This window comes from Ostrea edulis, chromosome 7 (genome assembly GCF_947568905.1).
Source record: "Ostrea edulis chromosome 7, xbOstEdul1.1, whole genome shotgun sequence".
Taxonomy (NCBI): Eukaryota; Metazoa; Mollusca; class Bivalvia; order Ostreida; family Ostreidae; genus Ostrea; species Ostrea edulis.
In genome coordinates, this window is record NC_079170.1 from 41,629,505 (window position 1) to 41,646,144 (window position 16,640).

The 16,640-nt window shown below is 35.0% G+C and overlaps 1 protein-coding gene across 1 annotated transcript in view; it reads right to left on the reverse strand.

The window, feature by feature from the left end:
- Positions 1-16,640, reverse strand: part of LOC125654477 (leucine-rich repeats and immunoglobulin-like domains protein 3) — a 34,255-nt gene that overhangs the window by 11,319 nt on the left and 6,296 nt on the right. The window contains exons 3-8 of the mRNA XM_048884440.2: positions 12,004-12,075; positions 11,391-11,462; positions 8,224-8,361; positions 5,461-5,604; positions 3,809-3,952; positions 2,600-2,671 (exon numbers count right to left, since the gene is read on the reverse strand). Of these exons, the coding sequence (XP_048740397.2) occupies positions 2,600-2,671; positions 3,809-3,952; positions 5,461-5,604; positions 8,224-8,361; positions 11,391-11,462; positions 12,004-12,075 (642 nt within the window). The remainder of the gene's footprint in view (positions 1-2,599; positions 2,672-3,808; positions 3,953-5,460; positions 5,605-8,223; positions 8,362-11,390; positions 11,463-12,003; positions 12,076-16,640) is intronic.

The following is a 16,640-nucleotide window of genomic DNA, read 5'->3' on the forward strand; positions in this document are numbered from 1 at the left end:
CAACCTGTGTGGACATGCACTGCACCTGTCAGTGTGAACAAATCTCTCACTACGTGTGTAAATTTATTTATTCATCTAGAATCCATTGTTCATCAAATTGTACACTACATTCACCCAGTAGCTTAAACTGAATATGTTGTCATCATTTTTCAATCTTGTTTGCATTATTAATTTTCAAGCTATTTCAGCAGTATTAAGCCAGTCTCTATGAAAGAAGCAAAACTTTATTTAGAGTAAAATTTTAATAAGTCTCATCGTTTTTTTAATTACTGTTATTTGAATTTTTTTTTTAAATCTCAATGTTCCTTGAATCCTCGAACACGTCATTTTATTTGTACTTAACAGCAGTAAGTGAATACACTTCATGGCTAATTACTTCTTCGCAATATTTGGCTTTTGTTAAACAGGACTACAGGGTCCCATATCTCGGAACCGTTCTGTACGCTGGCTCCATCTTTACTGATAGCTTTGCATCATAGCCGATAAAATACTGATGATCTCCTCTTAATGAGAAAATATTTTCTCTCAGTGGCCTAATTGAAAAACCAATCTCGAAAAAAACCACCACAGTAAACTACAGTCATACACCATCTTAATTCTCAGAGGTCAGCCCATAGATCTTATTTTGCCGGGTTCATTCTTTCCCTGGGTTTCTATCTAACATAAAACTTGTTGAGTGTGAGGTTCCATAATTCAAATCTTTTGAAATGGAGATCTCTCCTGGTGAAGGACTTTCACAACTGAATTCATAATGCAGACAAATTAATTCAGCTTTGTCCACGGAATCCCGTCTTACAAGTGAAACCGGGCTCTCCTTTTGTACCCCCATTGTGATGGTGTGAAAGTGGGAACCAATAAGTGAAGATGTAAATATATTGAAAATGCCCAAGCATGAAATTAATTCAATACCAGTGAGTTCCTACCATATGCTACACTAACCAAACATGGCACAAAGACACCTGGCCTAACCTATACATGTAAGAAGTTCTGAATATTGAACAAGAAGTTTTCAAATTTCTTTTGAACTCCATGCAGGGTATTGTATTAAGGTGAGAAAATTGATCATATGTACACTCCTTAACCCAGATTTTTTATAGCTAACATATTTTCCCTAAAAAATGGATGGTCCCAAGTTCACCCAATATTAAGACGATCAGGAAAACCTGAGACCAGTTCATAAACTATCATCACCTTTCAATTTCCCATGAAAAGAAGTGAAATCCAGAAGGGCTAGCGGGGCGAGCACCCTGCTACAGATTAGGAAGAGATCCGTGAAATATACCAGTCACAAACAGCTGGTCTAAAATAATATTTGACTTTGGATTTTTTTTCCTGGTTTCCAAGTCAATTACAGGGCCGATGACAGATTGCACTGCATCCTGGGAGGATCAGACGCTTTTTTATGTGGGTGCCAAGGAAAATGAGCAATACTAGTCAGAAACAAAACAAATGGGTGTTAAATTGATAAGAGATCAAGATATGGCCTGCATTTGATCTCCAAAATTCAAAACTTTGTTATTGTTATAGTTTAAATTTAAAAACGTGTAAACATAAAAATAAATCATATATCGAACATTCCACAGAATTAATGATGTAAAAATCAAGAGAAATGGGGATCTTCTTACATTTTTAAATATTCAGAGTGAATGAAGCGTTTGCCATATCTGTAATTCACAAAGTATTTACAAACCAAAAGATCTTATCACCCAGGATCTTATCCTTATTTATTTTTTCATAAAAGGAATATTTAATCTAAAACATGTTGTTTTTCCTCCTTTTATTGTCTTCTGTGTATTTCATTGGCTTGTGTAGAGATTCTTGCTTTGAATACAGGCACTATCTGACAGGTTCCATTTCACTTAGAACACACGGAAAGGATACCTGGAAACCTCTACAATAACAAGACTTAGATCAGCCCTCTAACTCTTCACAACTCTCTTCTTCTGAGGTCATACCTTTTACCTTAAAATCGCCTGTCCATTCAGACAAGCTATCATCACTAATAATGAAGTGATTAGTGTCAGTTTTCTACAAATAAACACTGGTCAGCCTGCAGAACTTGGCCTATGTTGGTTGTATGCCTGTAAACATCCCCCATCACTTCAAACAGATCCCACATGCTGCAGATCTTTACATTCAATAATTCTGTTTTCTGCCCTTTGTACTGTGTGTGTTTACCCTGTACAAGTCTTTTATGGGGTCATGAATTATGTTGTCTTTTCTTTGATAGGTTCGGGAGTACTAAGTTAGCTCCCCTGAACTTGTCTGTCAACTGGTTAAGGGTTCATCTCTACCACAGGCACACTGGGGAACATTTATCCTCTACAGAAATTTATTACCAGCAAATTAAAGTCCTGTCCCTATAATTTATTTTAGATGGGGGTTGCAATAACTTTGTGTTGAAATATAAAAATAGGTTACTTCTTGCCATTTTGTGAGCTGCCTATTTTGGGCATAAAAAGACCATGATCTCCTTTTGATTTGGCGGGTGGGGGTGTTTCCAAACTAGCAGATTTGATAGTCCATGTATGGGTGATTATTATGGGAGAAAGCATCCTCCACCAAAAAAATCCTGTACAATGATAATGTGTACACTTACATCTCCCGCAACCCCTTCAGTCCATACAACCAAGACTGTGTCACCCTCGTCATGTTGTTATGTTCCAATTGCCTGGGAAAAAAATATCAAATCACTGAGTACAACAAAGTCCATTCATTAACTCGTAGAATATAACAGACATATATTCATCTACATAATTCCTCTATAACTGACAAGGCCTAATTTTCATAAGCCTAGAATTGAGGAGTTTGTAAACTACAGCTATTAAAATAATATGTAGAATTGCCCTGAATTTGGCAAAGATTCTCACAGTTTACGGACTTTGCACTCCTGTTTGAGGCCTTGTTGCACAAAAACGCTTTATGTGTGTGCCCTACTTACGAGCATATGTTTTTGTGGTTTCACTGCCAATCAGTGGGTGTGAAAGGGATTCATTATCTAGTATCTCGCATATCAAATTCATATCAAACGTTATTAAACCTGGCCAGATGTTCCAGCAGTTTTTAAGGGGGGGGGAGGAAGTCATGTCCTGTATGAGAAATCAACATTTTCCCCTCCAAAACCTAAAATTGGCCTGATGTGGAGAAACAAACTTTCTCTTATCTAGTCATTTGTTCATATTTTTTTTTAAATTGGAAAATCATTCAAAATCTCTTTCTCCTGTATATTTCAAACATTAATCATACAATTAGCACACCAAAAAAATGTGCGTCTTCTGAATGGATGAATTCGCTAGTATTTTATAGATTTGTGAACCCTACCATTCATCCAATTTCCTCATCTCGTGTCTATGAATAATGATTAGATGTACCCCCAAACTCTGCTTCTGTATATAAATACTTGATTTTGAGTGAATTCACTGACTAAACAAAGCAGATACAGTAGTTTTCTGTATAACAACTTCTCCGTCTGTTGCTGCCGTCTGTCAGGCTTTTTGTTACACAGCAACACTTCTTTTTTTTTTTTCGAGTTTGCTACTCTCCCTCTTACGAGAGGTAAAATCTGATAACAAATCACTAAAACAAATGTTTCTCCCTGGAACACTTTGTTCCTACCTAGATGTTACATCTCACAAGCTGGTAATTCGGAAAAGAAAAATAAACTTGTAGAAATGTAATAAATTCTTTCTGTAACATCAGCTACATGTTGAAAACCAGTTCTGGTGGAGGGATCAAGTTATACAGTAAAAAAAAAAAGTCTGTTGATAACCTACAAATTCGACAGCTGATGATCACATTACACACTTACAATGTGACAAGTTTGTCCAGTCCATAAAAAGCCCCATCATAGATCTTCGAAATGGAATTCTTTCTCAACTTTAACACCTTCAAATTTTTCAAATCCTGAAATGTTAGTCCACCAATTTCTTTCAGTTTGTTCTTTGTCATCTCCCTGCAAATCAGAAAGTAGTAATCCCTGGACTAATAATCTGTGGACTAATACAAGACTTTTCAAACAACATTTACTTGGTACAGTGTATCTGTATTTATCAAGCCTTTCTTATGTAAAAAGATTGAAAAAAAATTGTTCAATGATCTACTATACAGAAATATCATAAACTGTTTATTAAAGTAAAAATCAAATTCTTAAATGCCCAACCTATTAAATACTTGAATTAGCTAACTATGAAGGAGTTCCCAATCTGTTAAAACAAAAATTTAGAAGTGTAGTTTAAACAAAGGAAAATTGAAAAAGTCCTTCTTGTATCCGAGAAATAGTGCGTATGAAAACACTGCCATTTCTTTTCAGATTTGGACAGTACTCTGTCATATGGTCATAATTATTTCTCCACCGTCTCCTTCACCTCTGTTTACTTTCGGGAGCCCCCTATCTGTTCTAATCAGATCTCCTAATAACGAGTATCTTTTCATCCCGATTGATTAGCAGGTAATTTTAGCACCGTTCCAGGAGGCGATCCCCGTGTACAACCGTGCACCACGCTTGGCTTAGTGCAGGTGTTTGGAGCAAAGCAAGACTTTTATTGAATATGAAATGTATTGGTGATATGGAATCACTCCAATTTTCTTGTAATGCAGCATTGATAACGCTGGAAAACCGTTCCGCTCAGTGTTGAAACAGGTGTGCGCCATATTTTCTTTACTTAAAAAATACTTCCCATATCTCCATTCCTCTAAACAGAACCTCCCTCCCTTTTTTTCCTTAGTACATTTTCAAAATTGATGCCGTTTCCAAATTACAAACTTTCTGCAGAGTTCAAGGAATATGTGCACCTTAATCTCATTCATCAAGATCTATTTATCTTAAACAGTATATATATCATATCACAAAAAAGTTTTCATTGTACTTTTTGTATCATAAGACACGTAATAATTTTGTGTAGAATTTTCTATAAATGAAAAATGATGCTATCCTTCCCCACAAAACAATTCAATCATCAGTGATTATTTGAGATAATTTTCCTGCCATCACCATCTCCCTAAAAGTTCATAAACCTCCATTACATCACTATCCATACACGGAGACCCCAATTATGTCGTTTTTCTGACAATTACATCAAGTGTCCCTTCCATTCCCAGACCAATATCTCCTCTTAATGATATTTTTACCAAACTGACTTTCATAGTTTCCCACAATACCCCCACAGTAAGTATCTACTTATTGGCATATTTCTCTAAATTGTCTCTTTGAAACCAAGTCAAGTAGTCTCCGTTTCATATGACAAGTCACTCACTAAATGGTCAAACGACCACAAGACAGGTTTTCTGGTTGAAGATGAAAATCCAAAAACTACAACATCATGTTATGAATTTTCTGATTTCAAAAACAAACTGCACAATACTCTGACCTTTCAGCTCTCTGCAGTCAATAATGAGACTTGCAGAACATACTGTGTATCTGAGACTAATAGCGACGTGCAGTAATTTGGAATGATGACTTACAAGGTCTCTAATTTCTTGAGTCGTTTGAAGATATCCTTCGAGATGGTGGTCACTTTGTTTTTGTTGATTTTCAGAACCTCTAAAGTTGTCAAGTTGTCAAAACAGTTCGATTCGAAGGACTCTAGGTAATTGTTGTTCAGAACCCTGTAATCAGAAGATCATTGTCATCATCATTATCATCACATTTTATATCTAAATAACTATGATGAATACAAAGTCTAATTTGCTACTAAAACTTAAGAAATGTATATACAGACTGTAATTTATACCTGGGAGGAAGACGATTTGTAAATTTTAAATTTGTCGCAGTCCCCCCTCCCCACACACACACCCTTTCATTTTTGTTTCAGTACTAACAGAATGACATTCATCTCCTTGAATTCATTAAATCATGGATTACAAAAAGCGTATAAAAAAAATTAATGCGACAAACTTCAGTATTTTCAAATCGGTAGCAAAAAGTATGATTATAAATTTTAAAGATTTTTTTTTTATCTTTATACATAAAATATTATCCATGCCATTTGATTATGACCTGAATGAGATTTTCATTAATTTTGTGGTATGGTCATGCTCATGAATTCAAATTCTCCAAGAAAATACGGAGGCTCCACATCAGGGATATCATCCCTCCCACACTAAAAATTCTCAAACTACAAAATCTAGCCTAAAGAAAATAAGCGATATCTATGGCATCCTAACAAGTCTTAATGCTATCAAAGATGCACTCAGAAATCACAACGTTCGAATCTATCAAATATAGACGGCCATAATTTTACCCGGGCAGCATAATTTCTATTTGTACTGTCATTGAATTTTGTGTTATTTGTTCTTGATACCAGAGGGGTGATAAGAAACAGCTCTCTCTATTGATTTCCAATGATCAAAAGACAACAGGGGGAGTATACCAAGTTTACAGTGGGACCTTCAGATCAAACTCAAAGTAGATTATCAAGGTGTTAAAATATGTCACTATAAAACCAAATCAAAAGCAAGCATGTGTTGAGTCTGGTGGCCAGGGCGAAGGGCCACACAGGGCAATGTGTCTGTTACACGTCTACGCCTTGTAATCAGTCAGATTAAAGTTGGAAATGTGGCCGAAATATCATCGGATCATTTCACATCAAACTCCAGACAGCACCCCAAAAAATCACCTTCCAATCTCGTCTGCCAGTCTTGGTAACATACCGCATTCATCAAATTTCCCTGTCAAACCTTCTGTCTCTAATTTTCAACACACTCTGAACACTTCATCAAATTCATCTCTTTTTTTAATTTTTAACTCCATTCTTTTAACACCTCTAACAACATTGCTGGTCCTTAATTATACATTATGTAATGAACAGACATTAATGGCTGGTATTTTTCACACCCGATAGAGTGATCTCTAGACTTCACACTTAATGCACCTTATTCCAGTTCTTACCCAGCACAGATCTGGCTCCAACATAATGTCACCAGACTGGTTTAGTCTCCACAATTTACCATAACATACAAAACAATAACAGAAACTGTGGCCTCTTGTCTAGCATGGTGGCCCTAAGCTTTCACAGGAGATTGATGGTAAATGTTTAACAGGTTTTACACACTGCAGAGAGCTAATCTTTGCTTAGTTTAATCTATAATTTAATATTTATTACTCTTCTAAAACCAAAGAATTTATTGCCTCATTCAATCATAAAATTTAAATTTGTCTGTTTCTAAAGAAATAAAAAAAACTTAATCAAACCCTGACTAATGTTTGAGAAGCAGAAAATAAAAGCTGTACGACCTAGCCACTCTCAAACTTTGAATTCAATTCAGAATATATCGAAAACTTGTGCCCACAACTTAATGAGACCATACCATGTACCGAAGCTACGACTTGGTGAATAAAATATCAGTCCATTTTACTAACACTACCAGTGATTTTTCAAGATTTTTCAAAAGGGTCCTGTGGCTTTCGAATTAGGAAAACTGGTCAACATTTTGATCAAATTGGGAAAACCTAGTCATTATTGTAAATATGCTAAATATATCATATCAGGCAAGAAATCAAACACAAATTGATGTCCTTCTACTTTCATTTTACATACTCAAATTTCTTTTCTTTAAGCTCTTAAAATTTTCGACTATTCTGTCTAAATCATCTAGAATTGATGCATCTTTGTCATGTCGTACATAAACTATTCACATTGAACTTATTTTTTTACAAATACGTTTTTCGCCAGTTTTTATTATTGGGAAAAGTGCAAGTTAATTTGGGAAAAATTTGGTCTTTTTGGGGAGGGGAAAGTGCCATTATTCAGACCTAAAATGGGTCTTTAAAAATCACTGACTACCACATGTATGCAGAAGCTACGCCTCGGTGAATACCAGTCCAATTTACTAACACTACCACATACAGAAGCTACGCCTCGGTGAATACCAGTCCATTTTACTAACACTACCACATACAGAAGCTACGCCTCGGTGAATACCAATCCATTTTACTAACACTACCACATACAGAAGCTACGCCTCAGTGAATACCAGTCCGTTTTACTAACACTACCACATACAGAAGCTACGCCTCAGTGAATACCAGTCTGTTTTATTAAAACTACCACATACAGAAGCTACGCCTCGGTGAATACCAGTCCATTTTACTAACACTACCACATACAGAAGCTACGCCTCGGTGAATACCAGTCCGTTTTACTAGCACTACCACATACAGAAGCTACGCCTCGGTGAATACCAGTCCATTTTACTAACATTTTTACCCTTCTAATGGTTACTTACAGTTTCTGTAGGGAGTTGTTCGCTGGGAACACCCCGGGAACTATGTCCGTCAGCGAGTTGTGGTTCAGCTCCAGGGAGACTAGCTGGGTCATGTGAGCCATGAACTCCTGGGACAGAATTCCTATGTGGTTGTGGTTTCTGAAAAATGACAATATCTGTGTCAGACTATATCTTGCATACAGATCTTGATGTTGAAGTAATTCTAATTCAAACTACATTCAAATGTGCAGCTTTATCTGAAGGTTTAGACAGCACTGAACATGATTCACACTTCCTAATGGATTCAATGTTGCATCATATGTATGTAACACACTCTTCTTGCTTATAATACAAGCAACAGTACTCATGTTGGAACATTTGAATATCTTTACTAGATCCTCCAACATTATATCATCTCCTACTACATTATACAGAGGAACTTGTCTATTCCCAACATGCTTTATACCTTGAGACTTATTCAATCTAGACTGTTAGCCAACATTCACCATAAAGGCTAGTCTATAATAATGCACTCGCAAACATGACCTTCCCCTCAAATTTATGTGTCATAACACTTGTCGCGAATGTGATTCTGAATGATTATTTGAGACTATTTATTCACAATATACTTCATAATTATTTTTAATTTATTTAACAGTAATTAGTATGGGCCCCAGAATGTATATCTACATAATTGCACTGCACATAAACCTGTACAGTTGAACTTCGGTGTCTCAAACACCGGGAGCTTGAATATCATTTGAACTTCGGTGTCTCAAACACCGGGAGCTTGAATATCATTTGAACTTCGGTGTCTCAAACACCGGGAGCTTGAATATCATTTGAACTTCGGTGTCTCAAACACCGGGAGCTTGAATATCATTTGAACTTCGGTGTCTCAAACACCGGGAGCTTGAATATCATTTGAACTTCCGTGTCTCAAACACCGGGAGCTTGAATATCATTTGAACTTCGGTGTCTCAAACACCGGGAGCTTGAATATCATTTGAACTTCGGTGTCTCAAACACCGGGAGCTTGAATATCATTTGAACTTCGGTGTCTCAAACACCGGGAGCTTGAATATCATTTGAACTTCGGTGTCTCAAACACCGGGAGCTTGAATATCATTTGAACTTCCGTGTCTCAAACACCGGGAGCTTGAATATCATTTGAACTTCGGTGTCTCAAACACCGGGAGCTTGAATATCATTTGAACTTCGGTGTCTCAAACACCGGGAGCTTGAATATCATTTGAACTTCCGTGTCTCAAACACCGGGAGCTTGAATATCATTTGAACTTCGGTGTCTCAAACACCGGGAGCTTGAATATCATTTGAACTTCGGTGTCTCAAACACCGGGAGCTTGAATATCATTTGAACTTCGGTGTCTCAAACACCGGGAGCTTGAATATCATTTGAACTTCGGTGTCTCAAACACCGGGAGCTTGAATATCATTTGAACTTCGGTGTCTCAAACACCGGGAGCTTGAATATCATTTGAACTTCGGTATCTCGGACACCAGGATCTTCAACATCAGTTGAAATTCAGTATCTTGGACACCGTTATCTTGAATATCATGGATATGTCAAAGTGATTTGAAAGTGCCAACCACTTATTCTTTTAAGTACTTTACCCTCGATATCTTAAATCCTCGGATAACTCGAAGTTTTTTCTCAGTCTCATCGAGTTCGAGATAACAAAGACTGACTGTACATATATATAATATATAAACCGTTTTCAATTTGATGATGTCGTTATCTTTTTTTAGATTTGGCTACAGCTGGCCTTGTATTGATACATATGGGTTTCTTTTACCATGTTTACAGATCCTCGTTAATCATTCATCATTAAAAACTTGAAAGAAGCAGTTTCACAAGACGGAGACAGAAATGAATACCATGAACCAAATGGTCAATAATTCATCATCTTTCATGCATACTCTAAACAAATTCAACTTGAAAGTCAGTAATAAAATAAACAATAAATGAAATATTATTTCCCTCCATCAGCTGTTCGCACATGGTCAATTTTCATGGTGATGGAAATAACCATTGCAGACATCAAAAGTCTGTATCTTATCTCTTCTGGTCCAGCATCCTAGCACAACCCTTAAAAAGGCTCTCTGCTGCATTATGTAACCACGAAGGCCATTTGCACCAGCAGAATCGATTACAAGCAAATGGTTTATGGCAGCTTTACAACATATGATGGACATTTTCAACAGGCTTGTCTCCCCCTGGATTACAACATTTCTCTCACACTTACTCCTGTTTCACTGCCTGGTATGGTTCCCCAGTGATTGTATTACTGAGTCTAACCATGATAAATGACTTCCATATAACCATTTTAAGCAATTCTCAAACCAACAATAGTTTGTAATTCCAACTTTTATCACTTATAACTTCAACATTTAATTTACCTTCTTTTTTCCCCCCCTCAATCATGATATCAAATTCGTGCAAAACATCTGGATTTTACATTGTGATTACATAACTAGTTTGAACTTGGACTAATTTTTCTCTAGTTTGAATAAAATACCAGTAAACATTCAACTCTCTCTCTCTCTCTCTCTCTCTCTCTCTCTCTCTCTCTCTCTCTCTCTCTCTCTCTCACACACACACACATACACAAAACTATGTCAATAATTGACATGACAGTCTCCCTCAAGTTTCAGCAAACAGGGGTGGGTATCACAAACTAAACACACAGCATCAAAAACAGCAGACCACACACTGAAACAAAAATTCCAGTCTAAAGGATCTGTTTATTCTGGGTGACCTCCCCTTGGAAGATTTCGTGGATTGGTCGGTTCAGATAACCCCCCACCTGTCAGTCCAAACATTCACCTGACATTCAGATTTACAAATTTTTGGCAAGATACAAGATAAATTGGGCTGGCCAGTCACCTTGCATACCTGCACAGTACATAGTGACTATACCTATCACTGTGTGATTTTTATCAGGTGAGCAGCAATAGACGTTATCGCTCTGAATTTCATTGTTCATCCCATTAACAGACTTGTTTCTCCATGTTTTTAACACCCTTTTTTAAATATACTTTTTCAAGGTTTTCAATTACCCTTTTTAAAATTTTTCTATAGACTTTGTTTATCTGAAATATGTGGGGGGAAAACATCCGAGTTAACGTGTTGTTAGTAATAAATTGTATATCACACTTTCACTTACAATTCTAAAACTTTCAACTTTCCCAGTCCTTTCAGCTGTGGCACTTCATTGATTTTGTTATGGTTGATCTTCCTGGGAAAAAAAATTAGATTTTTGTAAATAACATACTTAATATTGTTGATAGCAATTGCTACCTTTACTTGGTCTTATTAGAAAAATATTAGCATGCATCCTCACGCCTTAACTGTGAATAGCACAAAAAAAATGGCCCTTGATTTGACGGTTTAACTTGCTACTTGTAACAAAATTTTTACTTCAAACACACACCAATGGCCTTAAATTTTTTTTCATAACTCTTGAAGATGTCAATTTATAACACTCGCAGATTTACACGATGTGTGTTTAAAAAACCAATGTCGACACAAAACGGGTTTCAAAACACCGTCAACAAGACATTTATCTTTCTATATGAGGATCACCGACAAAGTTCGCAGGGATATTCAGGAATTTCGATGATTTTGTCTCCTGTTTGGTCGATTGCAATAATCCTTGAAACAAAGGTATCAACAATCTATTTGATACTAAACCAACATATAACATATTTCATTTGATAATTTTTTATAAGTATACTATTTTTTCTAATCACTTGATATGTAATTTCTAATATACTTACAAAATTTCCAAAGATGTAAGATGTTCAAATATGCTGTCATTTAGGAAGTGCAGGTCATTGGAACTGATGTCTCTGAAAATAAAACGAAACAAATTTTATTTATAAACTTTAAAATGATTTTTTCTGCTTGAAGACTTAAATTAACGCATCAATTTAGGGAATTGAAAGCACTTCCAATTAATGTTTACAGAAAATTTTTATCTATTCATTAGTTTATACTCTTTTAATATTCATGATGGCATAAATAAGATAAAAATTACTCTATGAACAAGAAAAATCTGTTTCTTTTCAAAGTTTGCAAGATGTTGAAAAATACTTCTGAAACCCTGCACTCTCATCTTAAAACTAAGAGGAAAGTTGTAAATAAAACTTGTGAATTCAAACATAAAAACTTGTCCTAGCTGTAAATTTTTCTTGTAACTGTGTTAAACAGAGAGGTTTCTCAACACATACAAAGTCAACATTTCCCTACAATATACTTAACCAAAGCACAAGATTTACAACCCCTTTTTGAATAATGCTTTTAATTTACAAACATTGAGTAAGAAAATACATGTACATAACACGTAAATTGCAAATGGCAACACAATTACCATACTTTTTCACATCAAAATATAATACACATTAAATAATTATAAAAACAAAAAGAAAAATACATAAATGTATATCAATCATAAACTTGGATGGGGGGGATGTTATTAATTTAAAAAAATCTTAAAAATTACGATACCCTGTATGCACATGTATGTATACACACTATTTAAAATTTTACAGATGTCCATACCGCTTTCATTTATTCATGTCGGACTTTTTTCTCTATTTGAAAGTAGCTGCTGAATATTGACAATGTACATAAAACAAGCCTGAATTTGACACGCTCACTGTAGCAAGCCCTGAATGAATCTAGTGTACTGGAATTTTGTGCATGCATTTCCTGCAGTTCAAATCATGTGTACTAAAACTGCAACAGATACCTAAAAACAGTATAATGCAAAAAACCAGGGTTACAAATTAAAAAGATTCCTCCAACAATCTCGGGAGGTTTTTGGTGTATTTGATAGGCACTTGATAGTCATATCAAGTTATATACTGCAGGTGCAGTCTAATCACTCCAAAACAATGCAGAGGAAATGAGTGGTCTAGCTATTTACCCCGACATACCTGCCAAACACATGAAAAGAAGGGTGGTTCTTTCCATCCAAATCATTTACATAAAACTATACAATCTAAAAACCGAACTAATTTGTAATAGACATCGGGGAATGTCCTGGCCATAAATTTTCCGTGCATTAGATTCTTGTTCGCAATTTTTTTTTTCGGTTTCCACATCTTAGGTACATTGTATCTAGTATCCAAATAAAGGCCCATAAAGGACAAGGTATCAATTTACTTACAAAAAATGATCATGTGAAAAAAGGAATGAAATAATATTAAAGCTAACTTCAAACACTTCACATCGTATAAATCTTCAACCTAACTACCACCTTGCAGATCTAAATTCATGACCAACTTGGAACCTGTGTTTTCATGTAAATTAGCCTTTCATGAAAAAAAATAAATATAAAACCAATATCGGATTACCGTTTTCAAGTCATACAGGATTAAAGAAACACCAATAAAAATGTTACACTGGTCCCCTTTTAAATTAAAATAAAATGAAGATGTCAAAAATAAACTTGTGTGAACTCCCTGCTAAACTTTTTAACAACAGTGTACCCAATCCTGGGGAGCGACGTGTTATACTTGATTTAACATTAAATGATGTTACCTAATCTTTTTACTATCCTAAAATATTTGTTTTCCGAGAACTAGATGTTTAATTCATCACTGGACATGCATAATTCAGACACCTGTTGCTGTAAATAATTACTTTCAATTCAAATTACTATTTGCTTTTCAAGCCTTTTCTCAAAGCAAGTTGTAATTAACCCACAGAGACCCACTGAGAAATCACATCATTTATCTACATTCTGTGGCCTTCTCTTGAAAAAAAAAACGTTACAAATAATGTAATAAATTTTCAAAGTCGTTTAAACAAGAATGCAATTACATGCATGCTGATGACAAACTAATGAATTCATCACCCAAGCCTGTTGAGAAATGTGTTGCAACTGTAGTACATGAATCCCCGAACAAGATGGTGCTGCGATACCAAATGTTTTATAATCCGTAATAATAAGTTCACATTGAGAAGCATTGGACCGCATTAAGTCCTGCTTGGTTTTAACACCTTTACCCAATAGTTTGACCCTCTTGGACCAACAAACACTTTCCCCTGTATTATTCACACAAAACGATGAACAAATGGCCCTTGGCACCAAATCATACTTATAGATTTATAAATTTGCCAGGTGTTTAATTCTTTGTCAGGCCTGGGTGTAGAACTTTTGATTGTCACTATTTACATTAGCCGTGTTAATCTTCATACCAATGATAATGTACTATATACATAAAACTTCATAATAAGATTTAGGCGACGTTTTTAATTAGACGGACATACTACACACAAGGTTAACCCGTCATGCACATCAATAAAGGTGATCTTTCTTAACTTATAATTTACATATACATAAATCTGTTCAATTCTTACAAACATTTGAATTTATAAATCATAATTCATCTTAATTAACTAGTATAGATCTATCCCCTCTCCCACAATTTTTGAACATCGAATTAAATTTTTAAACATTAAATTAAATCAACTCAAACCTTTATATTTTTATGCGAAAAGCAAATTTTACATTATACCACTAAAGGGATGTAACATAAATCTGACAATAAAATTAGAAAAAATGTAAATCAAAATAATTCTAAATCCCACATCATTTTAAGCATGTCATTGGCATTAAATTCATAATTCATTGCATTACACGCATTTTAAACAAACAGTAAATTCAACATATTACCATGATTAATGTTAGTGTCAAGATTGATTTTAGAAATGTGCATAATATAATGTAGATATATATATTAATCTACCTAATTATCGTACATTGCACATTAATCAAATATTTTTAAAGTTATACTAAACTTATATGTTAAATTGCTATTATCAAAAAATTCGAGAAAATTTGAAAATAGCAGCCTAAATAATTGTATATTGCTAAATTCTGTGACAGAGCAGTTCTCTCTAACACTGAAACCACTGTGAACCAATCTGACATTTGATACTTTCGGAATTACTTTCCCTGTCATAGGTGGCACTACATTAATTAACACCTCGATATATATACATATATATACGCGCCAGTATAGGTAAATAATTTTCTTACAGCCCCATGTGTAAAAACAACAGCTTTCAAAACTCCCCCACTGTTCCACCTCTTGAGTTGTGAAATATTCTATCAAAGAGTTAGAGTCAACAGTTGGTGGACTGACCACCATTTGACACAAGTAAAGTCCTCTGGTTCGCAAATTGAGAGGCTAGCTCCTGCTTTGCCACGGTGACACTTTTGTACACAGCGAGATTAAAAGCAAACACTGGCTACAATAGACAATTTCATGCTCGGCGAGCACTTGTATTGGTTTTGTTCCACGTGCAAAAGTAACCAATTTCCAGCCCCTTTGTGTGAAAGGCAAGTTGTTTGGGCATACTATTGATATAAGTATTAGCCACTGAAGAAAAACTGACCTTATTTACTTAGTAGGAAAAAAGTCTTTCAAAAGGTGTTAAAAGCTAAAAACAAATTTCTTATTAAAGCATGCAAACTCTTACATATATAAGTACCTTGTATCGAAGTCTTTAGGAAGAGAGGGACGTGTTTAAAATATGCTTTTTCTTCCTTTCATTTTTTAAAACAAATTTATAAGAATATGAACCGTACTGACAACATTATGCTGGTTACTGGTAAGAATTTCAAAGAGTATTCACAAGTGATGCTAGTTAATAAAAGACTAAATTAAAACAAGTGATGTTAGTTAATAAAAGACTAAATTAAAACAAGTGATGCTAGTTAATAAAAGACTAAATTAAAACAAGTGATGCTAGTTAATAATAGACTAAATTAAAACAAGTGATGTTAGTCAATAAAAGACTAAATTAAAACAATTTGTAATTGACCTTCAAAGGATATAAAGAGTATTAGACAAGAATCTTGATAATCTTCAAAATAACCAAGATTGAAGACAAAAAAAACCCTTTAAAGTCCTTAAGATTTATTAGATTTGTTCAATCCTCTCGCCCCTAAATTCACAATCACAAAAAACATTGTGAAAATCAACACTGAATTAAAGAGACAAAATTCTAATTTTCTATTGATTGCACAAGTTGGTGATAAGGGTTGCAATATAGCCCGCAATACAAAAACTGAAGGGCCTTATACTTTTTACTATAGCACATCTTATACACCTGAGTAATTCTATATCCCTGCCTTCTACCTGGGAAGTCCCGATTGTTTTATGAACACCTGGCCTTCCATGCAAGCCTCTGGCTTGGGATTGCACCGTGATAATGCTGGAACATACTGTGTATATTTTAAAAAGTCAAATTTTTGCCATCTAAACTTAAGGAATTAAATTTACTGTGTACACCTGTACAAGTATATTTGCAAACGAGAGTTCACCTGGCAATAAATGTATGCAAGCACGGGAATATATTTTAAACCACATGGCCAACTTCTATAAATTATTAGAGAATT